Source organism: Ruditapes philippinarum, unplaced genomic scaffold, assembly GCF_026571515.1.
Source record: "Ruditapes philippinarum isolate M1 unplaced genomic scaffold, ASM2657151v2 ctg2847_1_1_1_1, whole genome shotgun sequence".
In the NCBI taxonomy this organism is placed as follows: Eukaryota; Metazoa; Mollusca; class Bivalvia; order Venerida; family Veneridae; genus Ruditapes; species Ruditapes philippinarum.
The window spans coordinates 237,846-264,086 of NW_026858899.1; the positions used below are offsets into that span (position 1 = coordinate 237,846).

The window sequence follows — 26,241 nt, forward strand, 5'->3', positions numbered from 1 at the left end:
TCGGCGTGAAACTATTAAGCTTTCATGGTTATAACTTACATCCAATATCACATTCGTGTAAATGAATACTTCATTCGAGTTAATATTCGCGTCAGGTATCCTAATATAGTCATAACAACATGAACAAAGATACTAGATATTAAAATTTTAGTCCCCTACTGGTTTATCCGTTTTAGATTTCCACTCCGTTTGACTGTCTGTCCGTCCAAAAACTGAATCCCGTGATATAGCAAAAAAGTACCAAAAACATTTTTATGAAACTTGGTATATGGATAAATGGTATCACGTCATGTACCCGGAGTCTAGCATCTTTATTTTAAGATTTATCTCCTCTTTAAATTTAAGAATTTCCTTTATAAAAGTGTAATATTCTTGTAACAACCATCATGGATGTTTAAATGTTAATCCTATGAGTGACTTTTAGTCCGCTTGTTTGTTCATTCCTAAAAACTGAGATAACATTTTAAGAATTTATCCAACAAAAAATTAAAATACTGAGAATTGAAACATTAGTTATACATATTTATCATGAGAAAAAATAGACCTTTTGATTATCTGTTGAATAAACATAATTCGCTTATAATGCAGGACAATTTAACACATTGTTATGATAAAGACAAATTAAACAAGATCAATATGACCTGGACCTTTGACCCCTTGGCCCGAAAATCAATAGAAGTTATCAACTGGTCATGAACAATCATTATACCAATATTGAAGTTCCTAGGCGTAAGCGTTCTTAAGTTACCTACAAGTTTAATGTGACCTAAACCGTTGACACGTTTACCAAACAATCAAGGTCAATGTGACCCCTTGACCCGAAAATCAATAGCGGTCATCAACTGGTCATAAGCTATCATCATACCAATATTGAAGTTCCTAGGCGTAAACCCTATTAAGTTATTGATCGAAAACCGTTTTTATCTACAAGGTCAGTGTGTCCTTGACCTTTGGCCCCAAAATCATTAGGGGTCATGTACCGGTCATGAACAATCATCATACCTAGTTTGAAGTTCTTAGGACTAATCCCGTATATATTGCTAGCAATACTATGATAATTGCTTGTTTTATATTATTATAAAAGATATGTGTGATTTGGCTTATTTTTGTCCAGAACATGTCTCGAAACGTATTTGAGAATTCAACTTAAAAGTTCTATGGTTGACAGATATTATTAAGAAATACATTGACAAAAAAATATAACTCTGCTTTTGAGAAATTGCTCCTTGCTATCTTACATGCTAAAAATCTGGAAACAAAATGATCCCTTAAGAGCATAAATTACAACAAAATTTCATGAAAATTTCAGACTCGGTTTGATTGAGTCTGTACATAAGTGATAATGAATAAGTGTAACATCCCTCACGCCCCCCCCCCCCTATCACGGGCTTGAGCGGTAATCAATTGTCAACACTTAATACTGATGGTTCCAATGATCCCGAAGGGCCAGAACAATATAACAAAATGTTTGCCAAGAACATAGCTTGAAAGGAGTTTGAAATACAAACATGAATGTTTATACGTGGATAGAAATAGGATAACTCTTCACTTATTTTTTTGAAATTATTACCCTTTGTTTCTATATGTGCATAATTTTTATTCAGGCCATAACTTAAATAATTTACTTTGATTGTGCTCACTATCGTTGTAAAATCGTCGTTCATCCAGCATCACACCAACCAGATAAACGATCGACATAAAAAAACGACCATAATGATAATAAAGATAATATAATAATGTTGACTCTTGGTATTTCAAATTTCAAAGGAAAGGGTATTGTAGTTCAAGACAAACGGAATTCGAGTTACTAGATGCTACTGTCATGATGACATCCTTTGTTTATGTTCTGTCTTTCCAAACAGGTTTAGATCAAAGTTTTAAATGTGTTCGTCTTATTTAATTAGTTTTAGAAAATTCAAGAGGTAATGTTGTCACCAATCATACACAGTGACATTTTTGTGTCTAGTAACAGTAAAGCAATAAATTATATTTGAGCCGGACATACTGTACTTGTGGTTCGGAAATCAATTATTTATTATCAAAGCCAAGATACGGAACATGGCAGAAACATGGAATTTTCATGATCTGCATACGCAATATAACAACACTGTATAGGATACTTTTTCGACTTAACTTGAGGAGGAAAAGCTCTGGTGCCCTTCCGTGTAATAATTAAGGCACGAATTGGCACCTGTGTAGATTTACCGGCGTTTTTGTAGAATAGCTGGATAGCAGATTCCAAGATCTCTGATTCGAACCCACTGCAGTGAAGGACAAGTGGTTTGAAGTCAACGACATAAACCACTCGGTTCCTGGCGTCCAAATATTTTATTTACATCAGTGGAAGTTTGTTCCGTAGACATTTTTTTTATATGTGAAACATACCAATGCATCTTCTGACCAGTTTATCCTAAGCAGTCATTTCATTGTTTATATGCATAGACAGAAATGAAGTCCGTATATGAGAAAAACATTTTATCGTAATGTAATCAAAACCAACGCGATTATTATTTTAATTTATTTAACATTATCTTGGTTATTTGCACCTTTTCTGGATAAAATATGCAATCTTATCATATAAAATAGTAAATTTTAAATCATTTCACGATGAAGACCAGAAAAATGCATTTGTCTATAAAATTGATGTCCAAGATATCCACAATTTAGATAGTCATATATTTCACATTCGCTTGAAAAAAACTTTGAGCTAATTGATTATAATTATAGCAGACCCAAAACAAAATCACGTAGCTTCATATAGAAATTCCGATTGAATAAAACCTGAACGCATTATAATGGTGTTGATGACTAAATAAGACTTCTCAATAAGTTGAAAAAATGCTTTCCGATGATATGAATACTGTAAATCCGCAGGTCTGTTCACATAACAACGACGTTTTTATCACAGAATGAAGTTTGTTCATATAGAAAAATAACGTACTGAAGTGGTCCTGTATAACAAGATGACCGGATACAAAATATACTACTCATACTGAGGCAAGTATTGAAGAACGTGTCACGTTATTTAGTTTCTTCACTGTATGTCTATTAGAGATATTTGAAGTGGTACCCCCACATTATTTACTTAGAACTTTAATGAACCTCATATTTTTCTTTTGCCGACATAATTTTGCCGAAAATATTTATAACATTATATAACTCTATGCTTTATTAGATTTTGTAAATATCGAAAATAATAAAAGTACTTGTAGTGGAATCTCGACAAATTTGGATATTATATAACTTTTAAATATACAGTCTAAACTATACAATAGTACACAGTTAAAAAACTCTGAAAATTCTGCATTTGCAATTCATTCTACTGAAATATAGTCACACGTGATAAAAGTATGTCACGTGTGGGTTAACACTTTAACCTTGGAATACCGTTCCGCGGATACCAACTCAATCGGAACCTGTCAACGATAATTCACAATAATCTCAGACTGGAAGTAGTTCTACGAGGTATAGTCAAAATGTTCCCGGACTCTTACGATAACTTTGTTATTTTGTGTATGTTTTTATAATAACATATATCACATTAAAATTTAGAAAAATCGCTGCATGAATATATAAGAGTCAATGATTTTCATAAATGTTACATAGAGGATATTGAATGAGTGTAAGTTCCATACTGAATTTATTGCACGAGTTGAATAAAATTCTATTATGCGAGCCTCTGGCGAGCATAATATTATTTTATTCAACGAGTGCAATGAATTCAGTATTAAACTTACACGAATTTAATTATCTATTTATCACATACCCAAAATAAAGACCGTTTTAAGTGAAATAAGAGTCATTTTTCATTGACGCGCCTAAAGTATAACGCTAACATTAAAATTTTATCGCTTTTTACACTATGTTTGTATAACGCTAATGACGTCACTTCAAAATAAATGCACGGCCGTGCAATACCATATTTACGGAGTTGCAAAATCGGCACGGGTGTGTGATAAACATATTTAACACCCCGTTAAAACTACACACTATGTCACGTACGGAGCACTTCGGCGACGTCGACGACGCTAACGACGTTCAGGTGACGTTCATATTCCAGAAACAACTTACCGTCACGTTCATGCTATTTCAAAATAGTCTTAATTGTGTTCAATACACTTCCTGTGCCGCTGTATCCACTTCCGGAAAATGTCTGCATACCACTCTGGAGTGTAACTTCTTATTGCGGACCTCACATCATATTTGATCTCATTTTCTGTATCAAACCTCCGACCCCTCAAATCTGCTTTCAGTCTAGGGAAAACACAAAAGTCTAAGGGGACGACATCGGGGCTATAAGGGGGATGACGTAGCCGCTCATATCCTAAGAAGTCAATAGTAAGGAGTGTCTTGTTTGCGCGGTGTGCTGGAAAATTAAATTTTCGATGTCGCACCCAGCTCGCTTTTTCTTGATAGCGTTCGTTAGATCCCTCCGCACAACCTGTTATCTTGATGAAAAATTAAATTTTCGATGTCGCACCCAGCTCGCTTTTTCCTGATAGCGTTCGTTAGATCCCTCCGCACAACCTGTTAATAACAAAAATTTATTTTATTTGAAACTACCACAAATACGGCAAATTATAAAAAATAATAGTTTCTTTCACTTTTTGTTATATTTTATATTCTTTTCACCTTACATATAAATAAACAAAGAAATTTAGTAAGAACATTTCATGCGACATAATTAATTACTTACCTTTTGATAGTACTCTTTGTTGATTGTCGCCGATCTTGGCACCGCATGTTGCAACAGCATACCCTGGCTATCCATGAAGAAAATATACCGACTTGCAGGTTTTTGCCTTGTGGGGGAGGGGGGGTGATGAAGGTCGCTTCCACACCATCGACTCTTGTTTACTCTCCGGGTCGTAAAAGTTCGTCCACGTCTCATCCGTAGTGATAATGGGCCTTAGGAATCGTTCGCCGTCTCTATCATATCGCCGTAAAAATTCTCGGGAAGCGTCTACACGGGTTGCTTTGTTTTCATCTGTAAGTAACCTAGGTACCCAGCGGGCGCATACCTTATTCATGTTTAAATCCTTCGTCACTATAATATGTACAGTTCCATGACAAAGCCAAAGCCCGAAGGTGTCTGCGATATCATCAATCGACTTTCTCCGATGTTTGGCGATGACGTCGATCACATCTCGGATTGAGCGCTGATCGTTACCCGGTCTTCCGCTTCGTGCACTATCGGTAATTTCCGTCTGACCTTCCCTAAAACTCTTGTGCCAGTCAAACACAAGTGTCCTAGAACAATTATGAACACCCTCCTTCTGATTCAAAAACTTCCAGGTATCAGTCGGAGTCATTCCAGACATCGCACATAATTGTATTACTACCCGCTGCTCCGTACGTTTTTCTGAGGTTGACATTTTTTCGTATAGAAATTTTCACGTGGCTTGAATAATCGTGCACAAAATGGCGAAACGTCATCCGATCACGCTGAATTTGTGCAGTTGTTTACTAGTAACGTACAGCTGACGTCACGTACAGAAGTCACGACGCTCTGGTGCCAGTATTTTGAGACAATCATGAAAGAGTATTATTCACTTCCAGAAAAATCAAATTAATTCTGAAATGCTCCGTACACGGGTTGCGGGCGAGTTTCATGTGAAAAATAATTTCCAAATATTTACTAAATTGATTTTTTCATACATGTTGCTACTTAAATTAGTTAAAAATACCTTCATAGTAAATTTCATGACAATCGGACGTCAATAATCTTTTTAAACAGACCAGTCAGGGAACTCTTTGACTGTACCTCGTACAACGTGTCTTCAGATGTAAACAAAAAACACATTGTGTTTCCTTTGAATAAAGAATTACGAAAGTATTTATCTGCCATCCATAGGAACTAAAATCTACTTCGATAAAATTATGATTGAAAAGTTATGTCCAACAATTAAACTCAATTAAAGAATGATCATTGTTGATAAATTGTAACGAAATTCGAAACATCGTTAATAGATATACATTTTGTACTTACAGTTTCTTAAAAGCAAAATACTTACAATACAAATAGTGTACTTAATACATTCATAAAATTGCTTAACTTAAGAACAGGCGTTCGACACATTTGTCTGGCCGATGACGGCCAAATCATCGTAAAATAATCTCACATTATCATCAAAAACAAAATTATTATCTAGCTCCAGATTGCTATAATGTAAAAATAAAAAGAATAAGACTAACTCATTTAAACTAATAGGTTTTGAACCTATTTGTTTGTCAACGGATTTGTGTTTATCAAAATATATGAGCCGTGTCATGACAAAACCAACATATTGGGTTTGCGACCAGCATGGATCCAGACCAGCCTGCGCATCCGCGCAGTCTAATCAGGATCCATGTTGTTCGCTTAAAACCCTATTACTAGTAGAGAAACTGATAGCGAACAGCATGGATCCTGATCAGACTGCGCGGATGCGCAGGCTGGTCTGAATCCAAGCTAGTTGCAAACCCACTATGCTGGTTTTGTCGTGACACGGCTCATATATTTATATACTCATGCAGTTTTTTTTTCAATAGCTGCCACGCTGTAATTGTAAAACGTTGACTATAACGACAAAGGGAATTAACTCTTATTCGAAAAACATAGCAGCTTTTTTTAATTTGTTAAATTTGAAGTCGGCGGCACCGATAGTGAAAGAAGCGGCATTTTTGAGCAGCTCACTCAAACCGAGCGTGCAACAACTTAATTTTTTGTCGTTATTGCGCGTTCTTTAGAGTTTCTATTTTTCTGCATTTTATGGGTTTCATGTCATCAACAAAGACGTAAGTGAGATCTGATCTAGCGACCGATACTTTCGACCTAATCGGCGGTTATCACAAGACCGTTGATTAACCCGGTCGTACGCCCTCAGACGCAGCTGAAAAATGAGTCAATGTTCAACAAACAAAGTATAAAAAGGATTATAGTATTATCATGTGTCTAAGGCAGCAGTTAACCCACTTTAGATGTCTGATATAAAATAAGAAATTTAAAACAGTCAAAACCAAATTAAAAGCATGTATGTTTCCCAAAATCTTCTTGAAAACAAAATATTTGAATATTAACATTGACCTGCAAATGAGAAATTGACCTACAAATACTAGAATGATAATAAGTTTATAAAAAGCAGAAAACTGTATTTAGAAAAAGCTAACAATACCGTCTGTCTACAGTGCAAGTATGGTTTATGAATGTAAATTATAATTGAAATCACGTTTTGCATGAGATTTTACCAAATATGGTAATTATAACGGGTAGCGGTTTATATATATACCCTGTATGAACGTGTTATAGTCATTTGAAGTCAGATACAGGAAGAAAACTAAATTGGTCAGTTAAGTCATGAAAGATGGTTCTAGCGGCCATGTTTGGCGTTCACATTATCTGGACAATTTGGTGGAGACAGGAAATAGAGCTAGCCTTTTAGAACCTGGAGGTAAGTACCCGGAGCTTCAGCAATTGAAAATATTTCTTAATTAAGAAATTATCTAAACACTCAGATGAAGGACTTTACAAAGAACTTTAATTTAAAAATACATGATACTTCTTTATTCAAGGTCAAGAAAGAAGCTTATCGCATTCAGTATAAGTTTGATCTTGATATTCTTCGCAGTTATGAAGTGGCTGATGACGATATATGCTATTGATATATACCGAAATTTTTGAAATACTGTTCAGTGTGATTACCAATGTCAAAATAGAAATGCTAATTAAAGTAGCTGATAGTTCCCGAGAGGGCTGTTTTACCGTCAATACATATGAATGATAGATTCAGGTCAAATTCAAATAAGCGCTTAACAATGGATAGCATCAGAAGAAGTTCAAGTTTAGACAGCTCCGCAGATAAACGAACATATAAATGATAAGTATTTATTCAATATGCTTCGAATATCAAAAATCTTTATCTTTACCAGCAGATAACAGTACCTTTGTTAAAAGTCGTGTAAAGCGGTATTATTCTTAATTGAATGACATTTTTTATTTCTTATGTAATTGACATAATTGAAAATGGTTATAAAATTTCATTTCTTTATATGCCTGAAAGGTCGTTTTAACATAATCGATCAGCTTTAGAAAACTTTGGATTTATAGATTCTGTTGTTGAAGAACTTGTTCAAAACAAATGTGTTATTTAAACTCCTTTTATGTCTCACATAGTAAAACTGCTTTCTGGTTCTATCAATAAGCAAGAAAAAAAGGGTATATATTTAGTTAAAGTTTAGTAAATTAATATCTTTTGAAAGAAAAATTTTCCTTTGAGGATAATAAAAATGCTTCGAAGTAATGTGAAAAAGATTATTTTTCTCATAAATTTGACATCAGTTAAGCTTATCACCATATTGATATTTTTATGAACGTCAAATTTTCCTTGGACTAAGGTTAAACCTTAAAAGGCTTTTCTGATTCACAGTCATGTGTGCATGCATATAGTGCATGTTGTTGTACCAAACTTGATTTTCACGTAAAATCCTTCAAGTAATTTTACTGTGTTTAAAGTTTAATATCTACAAAATCATTGGTTTTGAAAAATAAATTCGCTGATAACGGCCTTGGCATTGGTGAAGGGCAATTTATATTTATTTAAACTGAAATAGCGGGAAGTAGTTGTTAGTTTTAGAAGAATAAAAAATAAAGTTTTAGCTAGTTTCGTGACGTCATGTCTTTGCCTTTCAGGGCGTTGATTAAACGGCACCAAGGCGCTTTGGACAATGGCCCTTTTTATTGTGACCTCTTATTGTGTAATAGCCCTAGATAATGCATTTATTTTACATTATGCAAAAAATATTTCAGCAGTAAAATTTAAACTTAGACAATTTTGTTCAAAAATATAATAAGGATGTAAATGTGCGGTTATCCTGTTATCGTGTCGTTAAACGAGAAGAACGCTTGAACATTTATTAATGGTACTTCAAATAGTCATAACCAATGATAAGCTGTAAATTGATTGAACATGTTTAAAATTGACAGTTTGTACAGATGAACAGGTAACGGCAATGCGGCAGTGTATCGATCCAAGAACACTTTTTGTTTTGTGCTGTTCAAGCATCGAAACCAACAACAACAACAACTACATGATCTATTACAACACCGACAACAACTACATGATCTATAACAACAACAACTTTTTGTGAATAAAGGCGGTGACTGAGATAAAATCATGTCTGTCCACAGGTTTATACAAGTTGGACTTCGAGTATCTTAAGATAATAATAAAGTACAATGTACTAGTATTTGAAATATGTCGTGCGGTTACTTGTCTCCAAAATAAACCGTCATTCTGATAACAGTTACGGTGAAAGTCGGATGGATTAATTTTTTCTTTATATCATAAACATAATTTGCACAGGAGCAGATCGAGGTAGGATTATTTAATTTCTTAAGCAGCTTATTTTCACCTTTTTTTATATTATTGTATAATTAAAGGACTGCAAGCTCTGTGGTCTTTTCTGATCTCGTACTGTATATGTAATGTATGTATTATACTGTATAAGTATATTTTATGTACTATAATTCATCTTACAGAGCACTAGATGCAGCGACTGCGTTTAGATTTTTTACTTTAACAGTTTATGTTTGATACATATTGATTTTTGCATGACTAGAGTTGTATCAAAAAATCATTGATGTTCATTTTTTTATGACAGCCACACTTTTTCCTTGCATATCGTGGCTACTTCCTTAAAAAGACACTTATAATAAAAATATAAAAAATTGTTGCCTCGAATGGGAATTTAACCCCAGACCTCTCACGACAGCGCTTCCCCTGCACTACGGGGAAGTTATACGAGGAAAGCCTGAATAAAATCAAATAATTCTGAATTTGGAATTTCCATTTCGGGTTTGTAATCATTATAAATGTCGAGGTATTTTGTTCACGATATACCTGTTGTTTAACCTAATATAAATAATTTAGCGAAAATCTTCTCGCCAAAACAGTCCGACATGTATATATTCCACTACTCGACAGTCAGATTTATTTGTGTATTATTTATGCTCTGAAGTATTCGGTAATTGACATCTCTAAAATAGCAATTTTATTGATTAAAATGATATTCATCCGCGTAATTTGTGATTGTGCATTATTGACAATTCTATAAGCCAACGCTACTTTCAAACTTTGAATGCGTTGTAATTTGTTAGATACTTTTAACCAAATTAGAATATTTATTTCTTTTACATCGTTTGTTTTAATCTGTTTTGAGAATTCTGTGCAAGATACTGAATGTCAGCATTGTATTTCCTGATCTGCGATCAAAAAATACAAAAAGTATCATGTACTAAGAAAACAATGATTTCCTTAACGTTTTGAACTGCCTGAAAGCTGCATATTATATCATTTTCTGCCTACACTTATTATAAGAAAGCCTTTAAAATGATTTTCTCTTTGTTCGACAAAAATAATTTTCTGTTTGTTCGACATTGTTTATTAAAGTTACATTAAATAAATTTCATAATAATCGAAATAGCGACATTTCATTAATAAATTGGGTTTCATATCGACTTCAGATCTTATTTTGGTGTCCAGGCAACCAAAATGAGTTTAATGAGCATATAAATGTGCAACCTCATTGTGGCGAATTCGGAAGTACAATTTCTGTTTGCATGAGAAACTCCGCCTTCAGATCATCCGTACATCAATATTAAATCAACAAACATGACAATAAGTAGCAGTTCTAATTTAACGGTATATTTCCGCATTGTAACGGATATTTTCATACAAATTTAATCTTTTTTATGAGATGATTATTTTTTCTGAACCACAGGCCTAGTGCACCGAGAAGCTTAAACGGTAAAAGTGTGTTTGCACAAGAAAATCTTATATTTGCTGTGTTCCGGATAGCAACTATAACTCCGTGATGTAGCGCATACACGAGCTGATTATAGTCTTCATTTGCACGTTAAAATTCGTATACGAACTTTAGTGTTATACCGTGGGGTTTTCCATTTAAAATCCTGATTTATGAACAATATTTGATGAGATTTACAACGATACAGTTAAAAAGGTTAATGAAACTGTAGAATGCTTGGTTTTTAGGCCTACGGCAAAAATATTTTAACATATTTATTTAATGCAGCTTTAATGATACATTGTTTTAACTTTCAGTTGAACTGATATATAATAAAACATGGAGTGCAACATGAGTGACTGGAAACCAGAATATGCCTTAAACTACCTTGTTCAACAAGTAGAAGAGCAGTCTAGCTTGTGTGACGTTACGGTCAAAATGGGATATTGGGTATGATGTTAAAATGATTGATAAGTGATTGAATATTATTTGTATAAAAGACGGTCACGGTCACGCAAGTAAGACATTACATAGATATTAACAGCTGATACAGTTTATTTATAACTCAATAAGAATGGCTGTTTGATGAAGTACTTCATATTGATTAAACAAAAGAAACATGCAAAATGTCAAGAATTCCCTTTAGAATGTGTACATTGGTGTCCGTAATATCTTGTTTACAATTAGATCATATGCAGTTATTTTAATGATGACAGACATTGACTATGTACATACAGCTATGTTTTATTTGTTCTGTATGCATGACTATTTCATCAAGTGACGTAATTAAAACTATTAAACTTGATCTGTCAGTTCCATTCTATTTTTCCTTTCATTCTAAGAAAGAATATCGCTGTACCAATACGTTTCAAGAAATTGAGCAATAAACAACCACATTAACAAAAAATTATCATTAAACGATAAATAAATGAATTAAATAAACACAAAATAAAAAATACAGTCCAGATTACGTCATTCAAATAATTAAAGTTATCACATAAACTAAAGCCATTTATAATTAAAACGAAGTACACAAGTGAAAGACGTCATTTGCGTAATAACCAAGCGTTATTTAAAGGACGCTCATGTTGTCATAATACTTTTGTTGCGCCAATAAAAAATGACTTTTTACTGAAAACTGTTATATAAGTATATATAAAAAAAGGATATTTATTCGTAGAGAATCACTACTATAACTTTAGAGGTTTTCATAACATTATTTTAATCAACTTTGTCAATAAAATAAGTAATAAACCTACTCATTCATATATTCTCTATTGCCATATTCTGAATTGTATTTTTCTGCTGAACTCTCGCAATTATAACATCTTTAATATAATCTACAAAATACGTTAGGCATTTACACAGAATGCCATTTTTGTGTTGTTGATTTTGTTTTGTTGTTTTTTTTAATAAATAAATAAGCTTATCTTTATTTACATTAATAACATTTTGCACTGCAAATAAAATTCAAATCGTTAACACATGTAGAAATATACATAAGATGTGCTTTAATATGGTTGGATTGATATACATAAACAAATTATAAATAATTACTTAAAATATTTATTATGTAACCTTTCCTGAAAGTCTGTACAATTTCAGTTTAGATTCAGTACTTTTTAGTATTTTAGTAATGAACAGGAAATTCATTCAATTATCCATATTTCAACAGGAAAAGAAATTCCATCGATGTGTTCTTGTGATAAGTCCATTCTTCGACCATATTCTAAATGACAACTTCCTAGAAAAGCAAAGAGGTAGGTATCTTTTACACAACTGATTTATTTGAAGCCTATGACAATAACGTAGTGTCAATAGTAAAATGGTGATACTATAATTATCAATGACAATCAAATGCATGCTTGTTGATTTGAATTGACTAGGCATTCGAGACTTTGATTCATATTTCTCAGAAGCAACTGTTTCAATATTTTACCATTTTAGCACATTTTTGTTATTATAAAATTGTAAGAACGGATAAATACGCAAAGTCTACTGTTAGTTTTTATAATGAACATATAGCTTAAGAAGCTAATAACCGCATTGTTCTATAAAAGTTTACATGAGAAAGTTTTCAGATGTTCATCTCGACCTCAATGTTTGGTAAATGTGTATTTTAAAAGTTGGCAATGTAGGGCTTTTTGCATTTGGAATAATATAAAGAATTGAATACAGTAATTATGTCATACTTTTAATTTAAGGAGAAATTAAAATGACAATTGGTACACCTGATTCGCTTCAAACAGCTATAATGTACCTTTATGGAAAGAAACCGAAATTAAGTCAAGAAAATATCGAGAATGTTCTAGAGATGGCTGAGTTCCTTCTAATTCCAAATCTAAAGGCTGCTTGTATAATCTGGCTCAATTCAACGGTGATAACAGAGGACAACTGCTTGGAATTCCTCCAAATATCCAGTATTAACGATTTTGAAATCGAAAGATGTGTAGATTTTATCGAAGAGAACTTGCCAGAAATGCTTGATCATCCTCTTATGATAAATCTTACACAAGAATCGGTACAAATGCTGTTTTCCGATAAACGGCTATCATACGTACCAATGGACAACAAACTACTGTTTTTATTCAAATGGTCAGAAGCTGTTAATTCAAGAAAGGTACATTTGACGGAATTATTGACGACCATTAATTTTAACGAAGTCAGCAACTCGCTTATGCAAAACCTTACACATAAATATGCTGATTTTATACAAATAGATCGTAATTCTCCCGTCGTAGAAAATCAACAGGTCCTTTTTATGAAAGGATATGACATGAGTTTTAAAACATGTAATACGTTCTGGTGTTTAGATTTGGAAAGAGAGCAATGGTTCCGCTTTAATTCTGAATCATTCATAAAAGAAAGGTCTGACCTTTATAAAAACATTTCCGGAACATGTTCGACCGCTTCCGGACCAGTAGTATTGTTCTCGGATGGAGACTTTCAGCTATCAAGAATCTTAATGCTTAATTTACAAATAGATAAATGCACAAAAGTGAATATAAAGGGAAAAGACGAAAGTTTCAGAATTACACGTAACGACAATTTTAAAATTTGCGGAGATTTATGTGTTGCGTCCTTAAACGAACAAAATACAATACACAAGAAATCTAAGAATAATTCTGTAATCAATTACTTACGAACACAAGGACTTCCAAATAATGTTATGACGAGACGGTCATCGACAGACAGGCTTATGGCAATTCAAAAAACACTTCGTGAAAGAACAATTCATATTAGAACGTCAACCTTGTACATTGGATACATTGCCGATGGAAATGTGGAAATGTCACCGAGTCTCTCTTTCAAAGACGATGAAATACACCGATTACTTATAAGTGAAACTGCAATAGCTATAATGTTCAAGTCACAGAAATATGTCGCAATTGACGATCTTGGTGAGTGTAGTTTATTGAAAATAGAACAATCAACTAGCCATGAAGACCACCTTGTTCAATTTGAAAATGGATTTTTGATTCATGATAATACGAGATGCATCAGCTTGACGAGAGCAAATGGCCCATATCATTCAAATAAATATGAAGTTTGTGAAATTCCATTTGAAAATACTGAATTTAAACATATAGTTTACTGTTTTAAAGGCCAGATGTGGTACCGTTACCATCGCAAAAGCTACCACGAGGGCCCTGGTGTTTTGGAAACTGTTCCATGCCATGCAGTGCTACGACGAAAACTTAAGGAATCTTTATCATGGAAACAGTTACCATTGCCCCCAAAAGCATATTATTTTGAAAACATTTTTTCGAGCGAATGTTTTTCAATGTTTCTTCCAAAATCTATGCTTCGTTGTGACATAAGTTGTCCTCACTGCGAACCAAGTACTAGAACAGACAAATATCCGTATTCTATAGTTTATGGGTTAATTAACTTCATCGATGCCCATTGGCCTGATGACGATCCATTGGACAATCTAATGAACTATAATGCGGACTTTTGTTCATATGATTAAATTTTAAAAGAAAAACATTCGCGCAGTCTGAGAGAGTCGGTTAACTGTTGTAAATATCTTTGACGTATTGGCAAATAAGATTCACGTTGTACAACTTACAGATGTATTCTGACTGAATCGAAAACGTATATACTTAAATTAACATAAACATCATTGTTGCAATTTATATCCACTTATTTTGTTTTTATTTACCAAGGTGTAAAGCAACGCTCTGTTGGTATTTATTCCGGTATAAATATTGCGACTTTGGATTTGATAAATCTCTAGGGACGGATATTTCTATCTGAACCGCAAACATATTTCAGATATTTATTCTTGCATATATGCCATATTCTTTCATATTGAAAACTGTTTACTTCAGTAAGATATTTGTTCATTGAAATTTATGACGTGTTATATACAGCTAAGATCGGAACTAACGTCAAAAATAGTCTGGCACTTCCATATATGGTACCGTATTTGTCACTAGCATAATAGTAGTATGATTTTTTTACTCGCAACGTTGGAAAATTGATATCACGCGAGACCGAAGTAGCGAGATATCAATTTTCCACCGTTGCTCGTAACAAAATACTAAGCCTCAGAAAAATACTACAACATAATTTCCTTATATCTTGTGATGTCTTACATAATTTAGGAATTTTCACATGATATTATTTTATTATAAATATGTTACACTCAATTTGCTATGCAATACTAAGTTTCTCATCCAGCAGAAGAACGAGCAATCGAACCAGTGGGATGTTACAGTAAAAGTTGGACTATAGATAGGCTGTTTATCTTACGATATACACGCCTTTTAACGCCTTTTTCATCCCCCCTTACTTGTTGTCTCAAATGGTGAAAAAATGCCTTATTTTGCCCCCAACACTTGTTTTTGTTTGAGAAATGTTGTAAAAAAAGTGACCACTTTTCGGCGCGGCCCCCATCCAAAAGATACATCAGGGGGGTTGCCAGAAGGGGGATGTGCTAACTTCTGTTTGGGGGGTTTGAAGGGGGCGGCAGTCTCCCTAATCGCCAAGACAATTTTGGACGTGTGAGAGGCTAAAATGACCCCAGATCAATTATAAGGTAACTTGTTACCAACGCTGAAAAGCATTTGACTCTATCTCAATCCATTGAGAAGTTGCAGCACTTTGAAATCAATTTTGATGTAAAAAATCAACGCAAAATAGTGATTTTTGGCAATTTTGAGATGTCCCCTCGTTGCCATGGTAACAGAAAATTTAAGCCTGAGCATGTTGTTGCAAATGCAATGGTCCAGTCAACATTTGTGCCACGTTTGATAAGTATTGAAGCAGTTTTTATAGTTTTATAACAATCTGAACAATTTGAATCTTGAAATATAGTAAATCAGGCAAATTATACACTTCCGTGCATTTCTTCAGTAATTAGTACTTATTTTCAAATTTGTCGTTTTAGACTTATTTTAAAGGTGATCTATATTGATTCAAAATAATTCTACTCTGTCAATTAACGAAATTAATTTACTTAACCGAAAACATATCGATTCCCATTTTCGATAAACATTGATGTAGAAAATCTAACTTAATTCCTAACTTTACCCAATAATATGATAATATACTCTCTTGACATTAACTTACGGTAACTTAATATTACCTGATATACGTGTAACTGGGTTTGAAGAAATAATCATTGAACCAGACCTTGTAAATTGTCAAATCGAAACGTTACACTTTCTTTTTGTTTATTCAATTGTTTGATAAATGATCGTAGCCTCTTAGTCCCATAAACACATACTTATATTGAAACTTAACTTTTATTAAATACTGTTTTATTTATTGATAGTTCTACATAAGGTTTAAAATATTCTTAAGGTAAATTTAGCTATAACGCAGTAAATAGCAGTCTTATTTATACGGGACAGAATTTAGACACTTACCTTGCTTTCATAACGCGCCGATTAATACGTGCCGATTTATTGTTCTTCACAAAATTTAAAACAATTATTGATTGATCGAAAAGATTGAAGTCAAAGTCAAAGTCAAGTCAAAATTCCTTTATTACACATATTTCATGTTAACATGAATAAATGTGGTTAGTAATAGTAGAGGCTCTTTAAGCATAAGTACAATGTATATATAATTTGAGTGGTAAAATAATTCGTAAAAAAAGTATGTGTTCGTATCATTTGCTGAACTGCAGTTCAAGAAGAATGAATCAAAACCACAAATTGTTAAATTTCTTAGTACATATGTTACCACAAAAAACCGTGGAGACTCACGTAATTTAGACACTCTCTAAGGGTATAATTTCGTTATATATTACCTTTCTTTTTATTTATTGACAAACGATGAGAATACTTACAAAAAAAAAAAGAAAAAGAAAAAATAATATAAACAACTGACAAGTGATGTACAATTATGTACGACATAATATTTTAAACCTTTACAATGACATTTCTAGACTCGTACTTAAAAGCTAAATGAAAAAAGTGTCATACTATTTAGACAAAAATATAACAAACAATCACTTTACTATGGGTAATAAAAGATTAATCTGTGAAATATTTGTGTAATAGTCTTGGAATTTAAGTAATTCTTGGAATGTAAGTACTCACATAAGAGGTTAATACTAATTTATTTAATATCTTAAAATTATTGTTTTAACAAATTTACATAATTTCAAATATTCGCTCTCGTTTTCTGCGTTAATTAGTTGTTCTAGCTTAAATGTATTTGTGCGTCTGTAATAATAGGGTTTCAAAAATGTCTTTCTTTCATCTTTTAGCAAAAACGTTCTTGAATAAGTAATGAAATTCATCGCCTATTTTATTGTTACAAAAGGTACATGTTCTTTGGTTGATTGGTATTCGGGTCCAATTTCCGGTTTCTATTGGTAATCTATGGTTATGTTTACGAAATTTTTTCATGCAACGAAGAAAATGTTTAGGAGTTGATAAAAGGTATTTTTCGAATTTAAATTCTTTTTTGAATATTCTGTAGAATGAAGTTTTGCTAGAGTTTTCAATAACGGACTACCAATCAATTAGAAAATATCTTTTTGTTTCTGTCTAATTGCTAATTTCAACCACTTCTCGTTTCCGAAATTTTGTGTATCCCATATATTACATAAACCGCAATTTATAAAAAATTGTCTTAAGTTAGCAATCCAAGGAAATTTCTTTCTCAAATTACATTCACTTAAGTTTAATGGAAGATTATATGTAATATTGTATAATAGAGACGGCAATTTCTTTTGATGATTATTTACATCGTGTTTTTTTTAATCTAGCCCAAAACATGATTATTCTTTTATTTATACCAATAGATAGCGGCAGGCAGCCTGTTTCTCCGTACACCATATAATTTGTGGTGGACCGTTTCATATTTAAAATATAAATAAAAATTTTAATTGGACTCGTTCAATCACTTCTCTATTACCATTTCCCCATATGTCCGCCCCATAAAAAAGAATAGGTTTTATTGTTTTATTAAAAAATCTATTTGGATATCAATTGGTAAACTAAGTTGATTTGAGTTTTTGTTATTAAACTATAAATTGCTCTAGTAGCTTAAAATGCTATGTGCTTTTTAGTTTTAGTATATATGATCCACTTTTACAAAATAAAACTCCTAGATACTTGTCATCCGTAACTACCTCTAATCTTTCGATGTTTACGAAAAAAATAATAGTTTTGTTGTCGTCCTTTAGAAAATACGACGATTTTAGATTTCGATGTATTTACAGTGAGTTTCCATGTTTTACAATAATCTTCATACAAATGTAATGATTTTTGAAAATGTCCGACCGATTCAGATAAAATGACAGTGTCATCAGCATAAAGTAATATAAATATCTTTAAAAAATCACGAATTTCGTCTGTGTTTTTGTCATTTTGTACCGTGATTCCCATATAATCCCAGCACGATAAACAGAACTTTCGTCATGTTTATTAATAGTATGGAACAGTCTATTTTGAAGCTAAAAGGGTAAATGAAAGGTAGCACTCCAGACTGATTAACCAATATATTGATAAAAGTTATAGATAGAAGAAGTTGCCGTAATAGCTCAATCGGTAGAGCACTAGAATCACAAAATGTTTTATGTCACAAGATTGACAATCTCTTACAGATACACATTTTTTATCTAGCTTTGTGTTGTTTTTTTCTCACCATTTATGAATAGTAATATGAATGTGATTATTTAAATTTGATTCATATATATATTTTTCGTTTTTTTATGATTATTCTACTTTCAAGCGAAGTGTCTTCAATTTTCTATTTTTTTCCATAAAAATGTATTTCAAGATATGTAATAGATACAATAAATACAACATTTCAAATTGTATCTGTCATATCTGTTGTTTCACCGGTTTCTGAGGCTGTGTCGGTTTCATCGTCACTGTTATCACTGCTGCTGCTATCGTCGGAAAATGAAATGACAACAGGGTCTTATTCGTCTTGGATGCTTTCAATTCTTCTATCTTTTCAACATAGCTACAGCACTCGACCCAATGCTCAGATGTTATGGATGTTTCAGCTTCGGTAACAATGTCTTGTACATCTGATAACCGAAAGTTCAAGTTCCTCCGACCAACATATCCTTTGAGCTGTGACCACTCTCGCCGAAAAAAATCAAAAACGTTTTCTATAATTTGTCGAGGCTCAAAATGTTTCAACATGTTGTCGGGATAGTATTGAAACAGAGATAATATATTTAACGAAACTTTTGTTCAGTTATATACATGTATATGTAAAATATTTTTACCCGGGATATTCTCGTTCCTTGCTTTGACCTGTTTAAAGCTGCGTCATTTTGTCTTTGTGTTATTTCAGTTATATATTCATATGTGTACATTGTCAAACTGATATTTATGTGTTTTACAGTGAATATAGAATAAAAAAAGGAAAAAGTTCCACGAGGTTTCGAACCCACAAGTAATTTCTTTTGCAGAGGTGGCTCAACTTACTACGCTTTAGAGTCAGTTGAAGTTATATTGTCTTCAAATACTATCTCTATATCTTTAATGGAAATACTTTGGTTAATCACCATAAGTTTACCTATGTTTATCTTTTCATGGACTATGCTTCTATTTTTAGACATGAGGAAAGTTCTGTTTATCGTGCTCGGACTATAGTGTCATTACTATTTGCAAACTAATCGCTAAGGTCATTCAAAAACATTGAAAAAAGTAGAGTGGACAAGTTCTTTCCTTGACGTACGTCTATGTTACTAGGGACACAATTTGAAACTTCAAAGTTAATTCTGACACACGATTTAATGTTATCGTACATGTTTTTAATGAGATTTAAACATTTTCCTGTTATTTTAAAATTAAAGAGTTTTTGCCAAAGACCATTTCTCCAGACTGTATCAAAGGCTTGTCAAGTTCATTCATGTTGGGGTAGACACGATCTTTTGCAAACACTATTTCTTCGAAGTACATGTATGTATTTTTGTGAATACTTAAACAATTGGAATAATTTTGCAATGTCCAGCAGTAAAATATTTTGTAAGCTATTACCTGCATTTTTGTTATCCCGCCATTTATATTTTGTCCGGAAATATAGGATGATATTTTGACGTTACGTGGAAAAGTTGTGGTAAATGCCCTATCACCGTGAACATACTTAAATGCAATTTTGTTTAAATCTATTAAATGTTTGTACATATTCTATCGTAAGCTGTCATTTTAGACAACAAGTTGATAATAATTTAATGTAAGTAAAAGTCCTCGTGGGAAATGCAAAGTATGCCAGAAGATGAGAAGCAACAGAGCTCACATTAAAAATATATAAAACACAAACAACAGAGAAACAGATGTTTAGATTGAAGATAAAAATTGATTTTATTGATATGATATCAATAAAATGTTCTGTTCATAAAAAAAGATATGTTTTCAATTTGTTTTCTTCTACAAAAAAAACCCTTTTTCAATTGCTGAGAAAATTTTAATATTTTAAAAAATATTTCTACTGAAATTTAAATTTAGGAAAAATAAAAAAAGCATTTGCCACATTTTGTTAAGAACTAAATTGGGTAAACTTTTAATCATGCAATACGAAATGTAAAAGCTGTATGGATTTGTTTTTTGATGTTTTTCAATTTGATAAAAATTTGGGTGAACTAGCACAACAAAAAGTTTTAATTTTGTTCAAAAAATGGAACATTTTTTATAAAAAATGTACCTTTTGTTCGTGATCAGGGGACTCCATTTTAAAAAAGGCTGGGTCATCTACCCTCGTTGTACATATCATAAAACATAAATTACTAAAGAATTCACGGGGTTGGCGAAAAATTTTCTTAATCGGGTTTACAAAAAAAACAAAAAGGTTTTTTTAAAATTTTATCATTTTTTTTAACTTTTTGATAAAAATTTCTTTATTTCTCCATATTTCTTCTCAAACTTGAAAACAATAATACAATCTATGTTTATGATATGGAGACAATCCAATAAGCTCTGCATGCTAACATTGTATGATTTACTGTTTTCTGTTTTTCATATAAAATATACCTGCAATTCTGTCCATTTACACCAACATCGGAATAATTCATGCCTAATATTGTTTGTTACATTTTTGTTAAAATTTAAATTATATCATGATCTTTTTATTGTCTGTTTTAAGTTAACCTTAATTCGACTTTTAAATGTAGCTTTGGTCTTTTCATAACGAAAGGGACAGCATACGTTTTACTTAAAATATTTAAATGTATGCCAAATCCTAGTATGTAAAACGACACGATCAAATGGAAATTATTGGACTTTGAAAATTAACCGTACATAAAAACACACGAACGAAGGTCTAAGAGTTTAGATAATGCTATATTACTTTCAGATCTCTTATAGATATTATTATATCAGCTGTTATTTTGCTTCTCTAGAAAGACAACACTAGTAGGATACATTAAAATATGCTCAACTGGATTGTGAATTTTTAAGAAACTATTTAATTCGTTATAAAATTTTCTGGCACAACCTCCGTGGTCGCGATGACTTCTAATCTAGTTACCTCTCTGGCGTGGGTTCGATCCCCGGGAGATGCTTTGGTAGTTTAGCGCGGAGGAAGGTAGAGTAGTATTGGTGTAACTCTCCAGGAACGATGGTTAGGAAACTACCCGCCTATATGACTGAAATACTGTTAGAAAAAGGCAGAAAATGAAACAAACAAACAAACAAACAAACAAAAGTTTTACCATTTCATGTAAAAAAGCAAGTAAAAACTAAGCAGGGGCAATTACAAACTATGTATACTTACCGTTAATATATATTGTCGAACGTGCGCGTATTCAATACTTTTAAGGTGAGTAGTCGTCATATTTTCGTACTAATTTTTATATTTGATCTTGTAAAACAAACTTAAGTTATTTTATTTTTTCACAATTTAAGCATTTAATTAACCGTAATCGCTTAAGTATTACCCTTAAAAAGTACATTATCACACAGATGCTAACCGTTATGCAGGTGCAACCTCAAACGGGAAGTGACGTACATCCCTATATATATACACATATATCCCTATTTTAATTGTTGATAGTTCATGATAACGATATTAAGCTGTGTTTCTCGTAAAATAATTTGAATTTACGCATATTGTAAAAAAAAAAATGATGATGGCGGTCGATTTGACAACAGCCACCAACAAAATCATTTTTACCATGAACTCGACGATCATGGCCGTTGTCTGGTGTTTAACTTATAAGGTGAGTTAATTTAATGAAAAATAAACACTACTTATATGATTATATCCAACATAAAAATATCATTTTACTCTCACATGAATATACACTTTAAAATAATAACCGCTTCCTTTGATTTATCCAACATATCACTTTTTTAGAAGTGTCAATGATCCCTTTTTAGTCATAATCTCGAAAAGGTATGTAAGTCCTCGTACTCCTAGTTATCATCATATCAGGCCTTGAATTGTAGCAGACATTGGATATCGGTAACATTAATGGATGAATATTAGAATACATATTTGATTGGATGATTACCTTAAATTTCATATTCCGTATGACAGTCATTATGCATTAAAGTTGGGCGGGTGTGATCAGTGCAGTTCTAATTTTTTTTTTTATTACCAATGAAAGAAGGAATTATCCGTCGGGAAACAACTTGGATTACAACATAAATGACTGGCAGGTCTGATTGCCCCCTAAAAGTATGTCGACACCACTTGAATGTGTGGAAAATAAAACCATGATAGAATAAAGTAAGTAAGCATATTGTACATGTGTATACGCCGTAAAATGCATAGTTTGTAACAGAAATTAGATCTTTTAAGATGTGCTTTGTCTGATTTATTTCACTCTGTTTTGTTTGTTCACAGTCCAGTTGAATAATTGTACGTCTAATTCGCAACTAGCATAGATTCATATCCTATCAGGGGCCAGCCGTTGTTGAGCAAGAAACTTTACACGCATTGCTCAGTACTGGCTGATTCCAGGAACGGATTCGAAAGTGTGTCTATAAGCTAATAGCTTCCTACGCAGTCGAACTAAGATAAATTATGTATAAACCAATTGAATGGATATTTGTGTTTAAAAATCGGCGGCGTTTATTGCCGCGTTAAGCTAGAGCACTTAAATATTTTAAAAAAATCTTGATATTTTTATATAATATTCGTTTACAACAAAAACTTGTACATTACGCTAAATGACACAAAGGCATTAGATATTTTTATATATTTTGATGTATTAGCGGAAAATATTTATACGCAAGTATAACTGACATGAATGATAACAAAATTAAGTAAGGATATTCCTTTGTCAAAAGTTAAAATTGCGGCGGAAATTACCGATCGCAAAAAACGACTTTCATAATCATGTGTTTTTTTTCCATCAAAATCTTCGTATCGAGGTCTATTTAAAACAGAAAAAAATCCTATTATTGACCACAGACCTGTAAAATACAGGTTATGAAGAAGAATAGATTTAAAGTTATTTAAATTAACTAAACCTTAGATAATATAGTATTTTGTAATTTGTAATGTGATCAGGTTAACCTTCTTTTCATTAATAAAGCATGAAGCAAACATAGTATTTCAATACTAAATATGTTTAATCGCTTCAATAATTACGTGAACAGTTACTTAAGATTAATTATTATTCGAAATTACGTATGTTCAATTTTCAAAAAGTTGGTATAGTTTTGATTTCGTATTTTAAAGTGAATACACAATTCGTATAGGTGACTATCAAGGTATTGTATATTTTTTATTTATCATTTTCACAACAAATACTGAAATACAAATGTATAACAATAAAAATGTCAATGAATAAAAAAAAAATTAAAATGAAAATATCCCCAGAAAACGAAAGCAAGAAATTAATCAAACTTTTTAATAAAAATATATTTTGAGATAGATATCGCAGAAAATTATTTATAAAAGAATATAAGAATCGACTGCAAATCTATCTATCTGTATGTCCGTCTCTCTGAACGTCCGTTCATCGACCCACCCACGTTACTACGTACCTTCCCGTCCACCTCCATTTATGTTTTGAATTCATTTCAGTCAAATAATCATGGAATACAATGCCAAAAAAACTAGACCTGAATCAAACCGGAAGTTTCTCGTTAGACAGGTAAAGGATCAGTCGAACCTGTGTGATATAACCTTGAAAATGGGATTATGGGTAAGATCTTAACATCATCATTATTTTAAATCGAATTTAATCGACTTCAATGTATCATTGGTCACTTTTCAAATAAAGTCACTTCATATTGTATCAAATATAACTGACATTTACTGTAGTATTACAAGTGTTTATTTTTTATAAACATATTTGATTAATGAGACAAAATATACGTTTTCGTTCTAAAGGGTAATTTAGATTTGCCCTTGTCTATCCATTCGTGGGTACGTGTGGGTAAGCGTTCTCATGTCGTGTCACATGAAGCTCTAAAAGTGCTTGAGTCATCAAACTTTATAGGAATATTGATCAGCATGACCAGTTGTGCACCTTCAGCTTTTATGAAAATAAGCTGATTTCCTTGGTGAAGACGCTTTTAAAATACTTAAACACAGTTATGCTTGATTATTAATATTTATCTTCGGACATATACTCGCTAACATCTCTCGGTCTAAATGTTATGCTTTGGTACGTTGTTGAAACAAATACTTTGATATGTAATACATAAACAACACAGACTCATAAAAAAGATAGAAAGAAAGAAAGAAGAAAGAAAGAAAGAAAGAAAGAAAGGAAGAAAGAAAGAAAAGAAATAAATTAAGAAAGAAGCAATTCACAATTGATCATTTTATGATAATAAACGAAGCATATCATTCACATTTAAGGCTTACGATAATATCTTTTATTTCTTGGTATTATTACAAAAATATGGTCAAATTTCTTAACACTATTTGAAAATGTTAATCTGAGGACTGTTTCCTTACGTAAACTAACCAAGTTGTATAAGCAACAGCTTGTCGATTATCATTAAAGATTAATATGTATTCAAGTGTACCGATAGGTAATGGAAAAGGTAGATGAGCAGTAAAAAATAATTTATATCTTAATATACAATGTATTTTTTGTACCCCCATTAAAGCGGGGATGAATTTAGATTTGCCCCTGTCCGTCTGTCCGTTCGTTTGTTTAAAGCGTTCTTATGTTGTGTCGCGTGTGGCTCTAAAAGAGCTTTAGTCAGAATCAATAAAATGTACAGGAAAGTTGATCAGCATGTGAATAGGGGAAAACTGAGTACCTAAAGCAACAAAATTGTAAAAGTTGCAGGCTCGGTTTTATTGGAGCCTTTTCTGAACGGTACTTGTAAGTGTAAGTTACCCCTAGCAGTTTGTGCACAAAGTGATTCGCAAGTGGATTAAGTAAGTTATTTTAGAGTAATTGCTCATTGTTTAGTAAAAATCGGCAGTTTCATTGTGTCATGCGTTGCTGAAAAGCATTTGCAAAAGAATCGTAAAACTTCACAGGGGAGTTTGCTTATGTATTTATTCAGTATTTGTGAGGTTATTGCTCCTGACTTAGTAAACATTACAAATTTTTGACTGGTGTCGCACATAGTTAATAAAGTATTTTGTTACCAAGAGTCATGAAATTTTTCAGAATTGTTTGTCATTTACAGACTCAATCCAAAAGAGTCTGTAACTTCCATGTAATTTTGTTGTGATTTATGCTTCCGAGTTTACAAGTTAATATATTTGCATAATCAGGCCTCCGGCCCATACACACACGAACACACACACACACACACACGCACACACACACGCACGCACGCACGCACACACACACACACACATATATATATAGCATTATATTTTACATCTAGATATGAAATATGAAGTCAAGGATTAATAATGTCAAACTCACAGGTGCTAGTGGCATTGAATTGACCTAAAATGTGTTTGACCTTGTTATTAATACAATAAAATAATGATATATTAAAAAAAAAAATTTTTCTTCAATGTTATATATAAATCCGACGATATTACCGCCCGGTGAAAATTTTTAACACAGATAACCGGCGTACCCATAATTTTCGTACCTGAATGTTGCAA

At 32.3% G+C, this 26,241-nt stretch overlaps 2 protein-coding genes across 2 annotated transcripts; one reads left to right on the forward strand and one right to left on the reverse strand.

Moving 5' to 3' along the window:
- Positions 1-4,422: 4,422 nt before the first annotated feature.
- On the reverse strand, positions 4,423-5,375 carry LOC132754619 (protein GVQW3-like). The gene is made up of 2 exons (XM_060745281.1): positions 4,842-5,375; positions 4,423-4,527 (listed from the first exon to the last, which is right to left on the reverse strand). Exons 1-2 carry the CDS (start codon positions 5,373-5,375, stop codon positions 4,423-4,425), a joined length of 639 nt encoding a protein of 212 aa, XP_060601264.1.
- A 3,764-nt stretch (positions 5,376-9,139) lies between these two features.
- Positions 9,140-15,163, forward strand: LOC132754621 (uncharacterized). Its single transcript, XM_060745282.1, has 4 exons — positions 9,140-9,353; positions 11,100-11,232; positions 12,458-12,542; positions 12,987-15,163. Exons 2-4 carry the CDS (start codon positions 11,122-11,124, stop codon positions 14,753-14,755), a joined length of 1,965 nt encoding a protein of 654 aa, XP_060601265.1. The 5' UTR covers positions 9,140-9,353; positions 11,100-11,121; the 3' UTR covers positions 14,756-15,163.
- Positions 15,164-26,241: the final 11,078 nt, after the last annotated feature.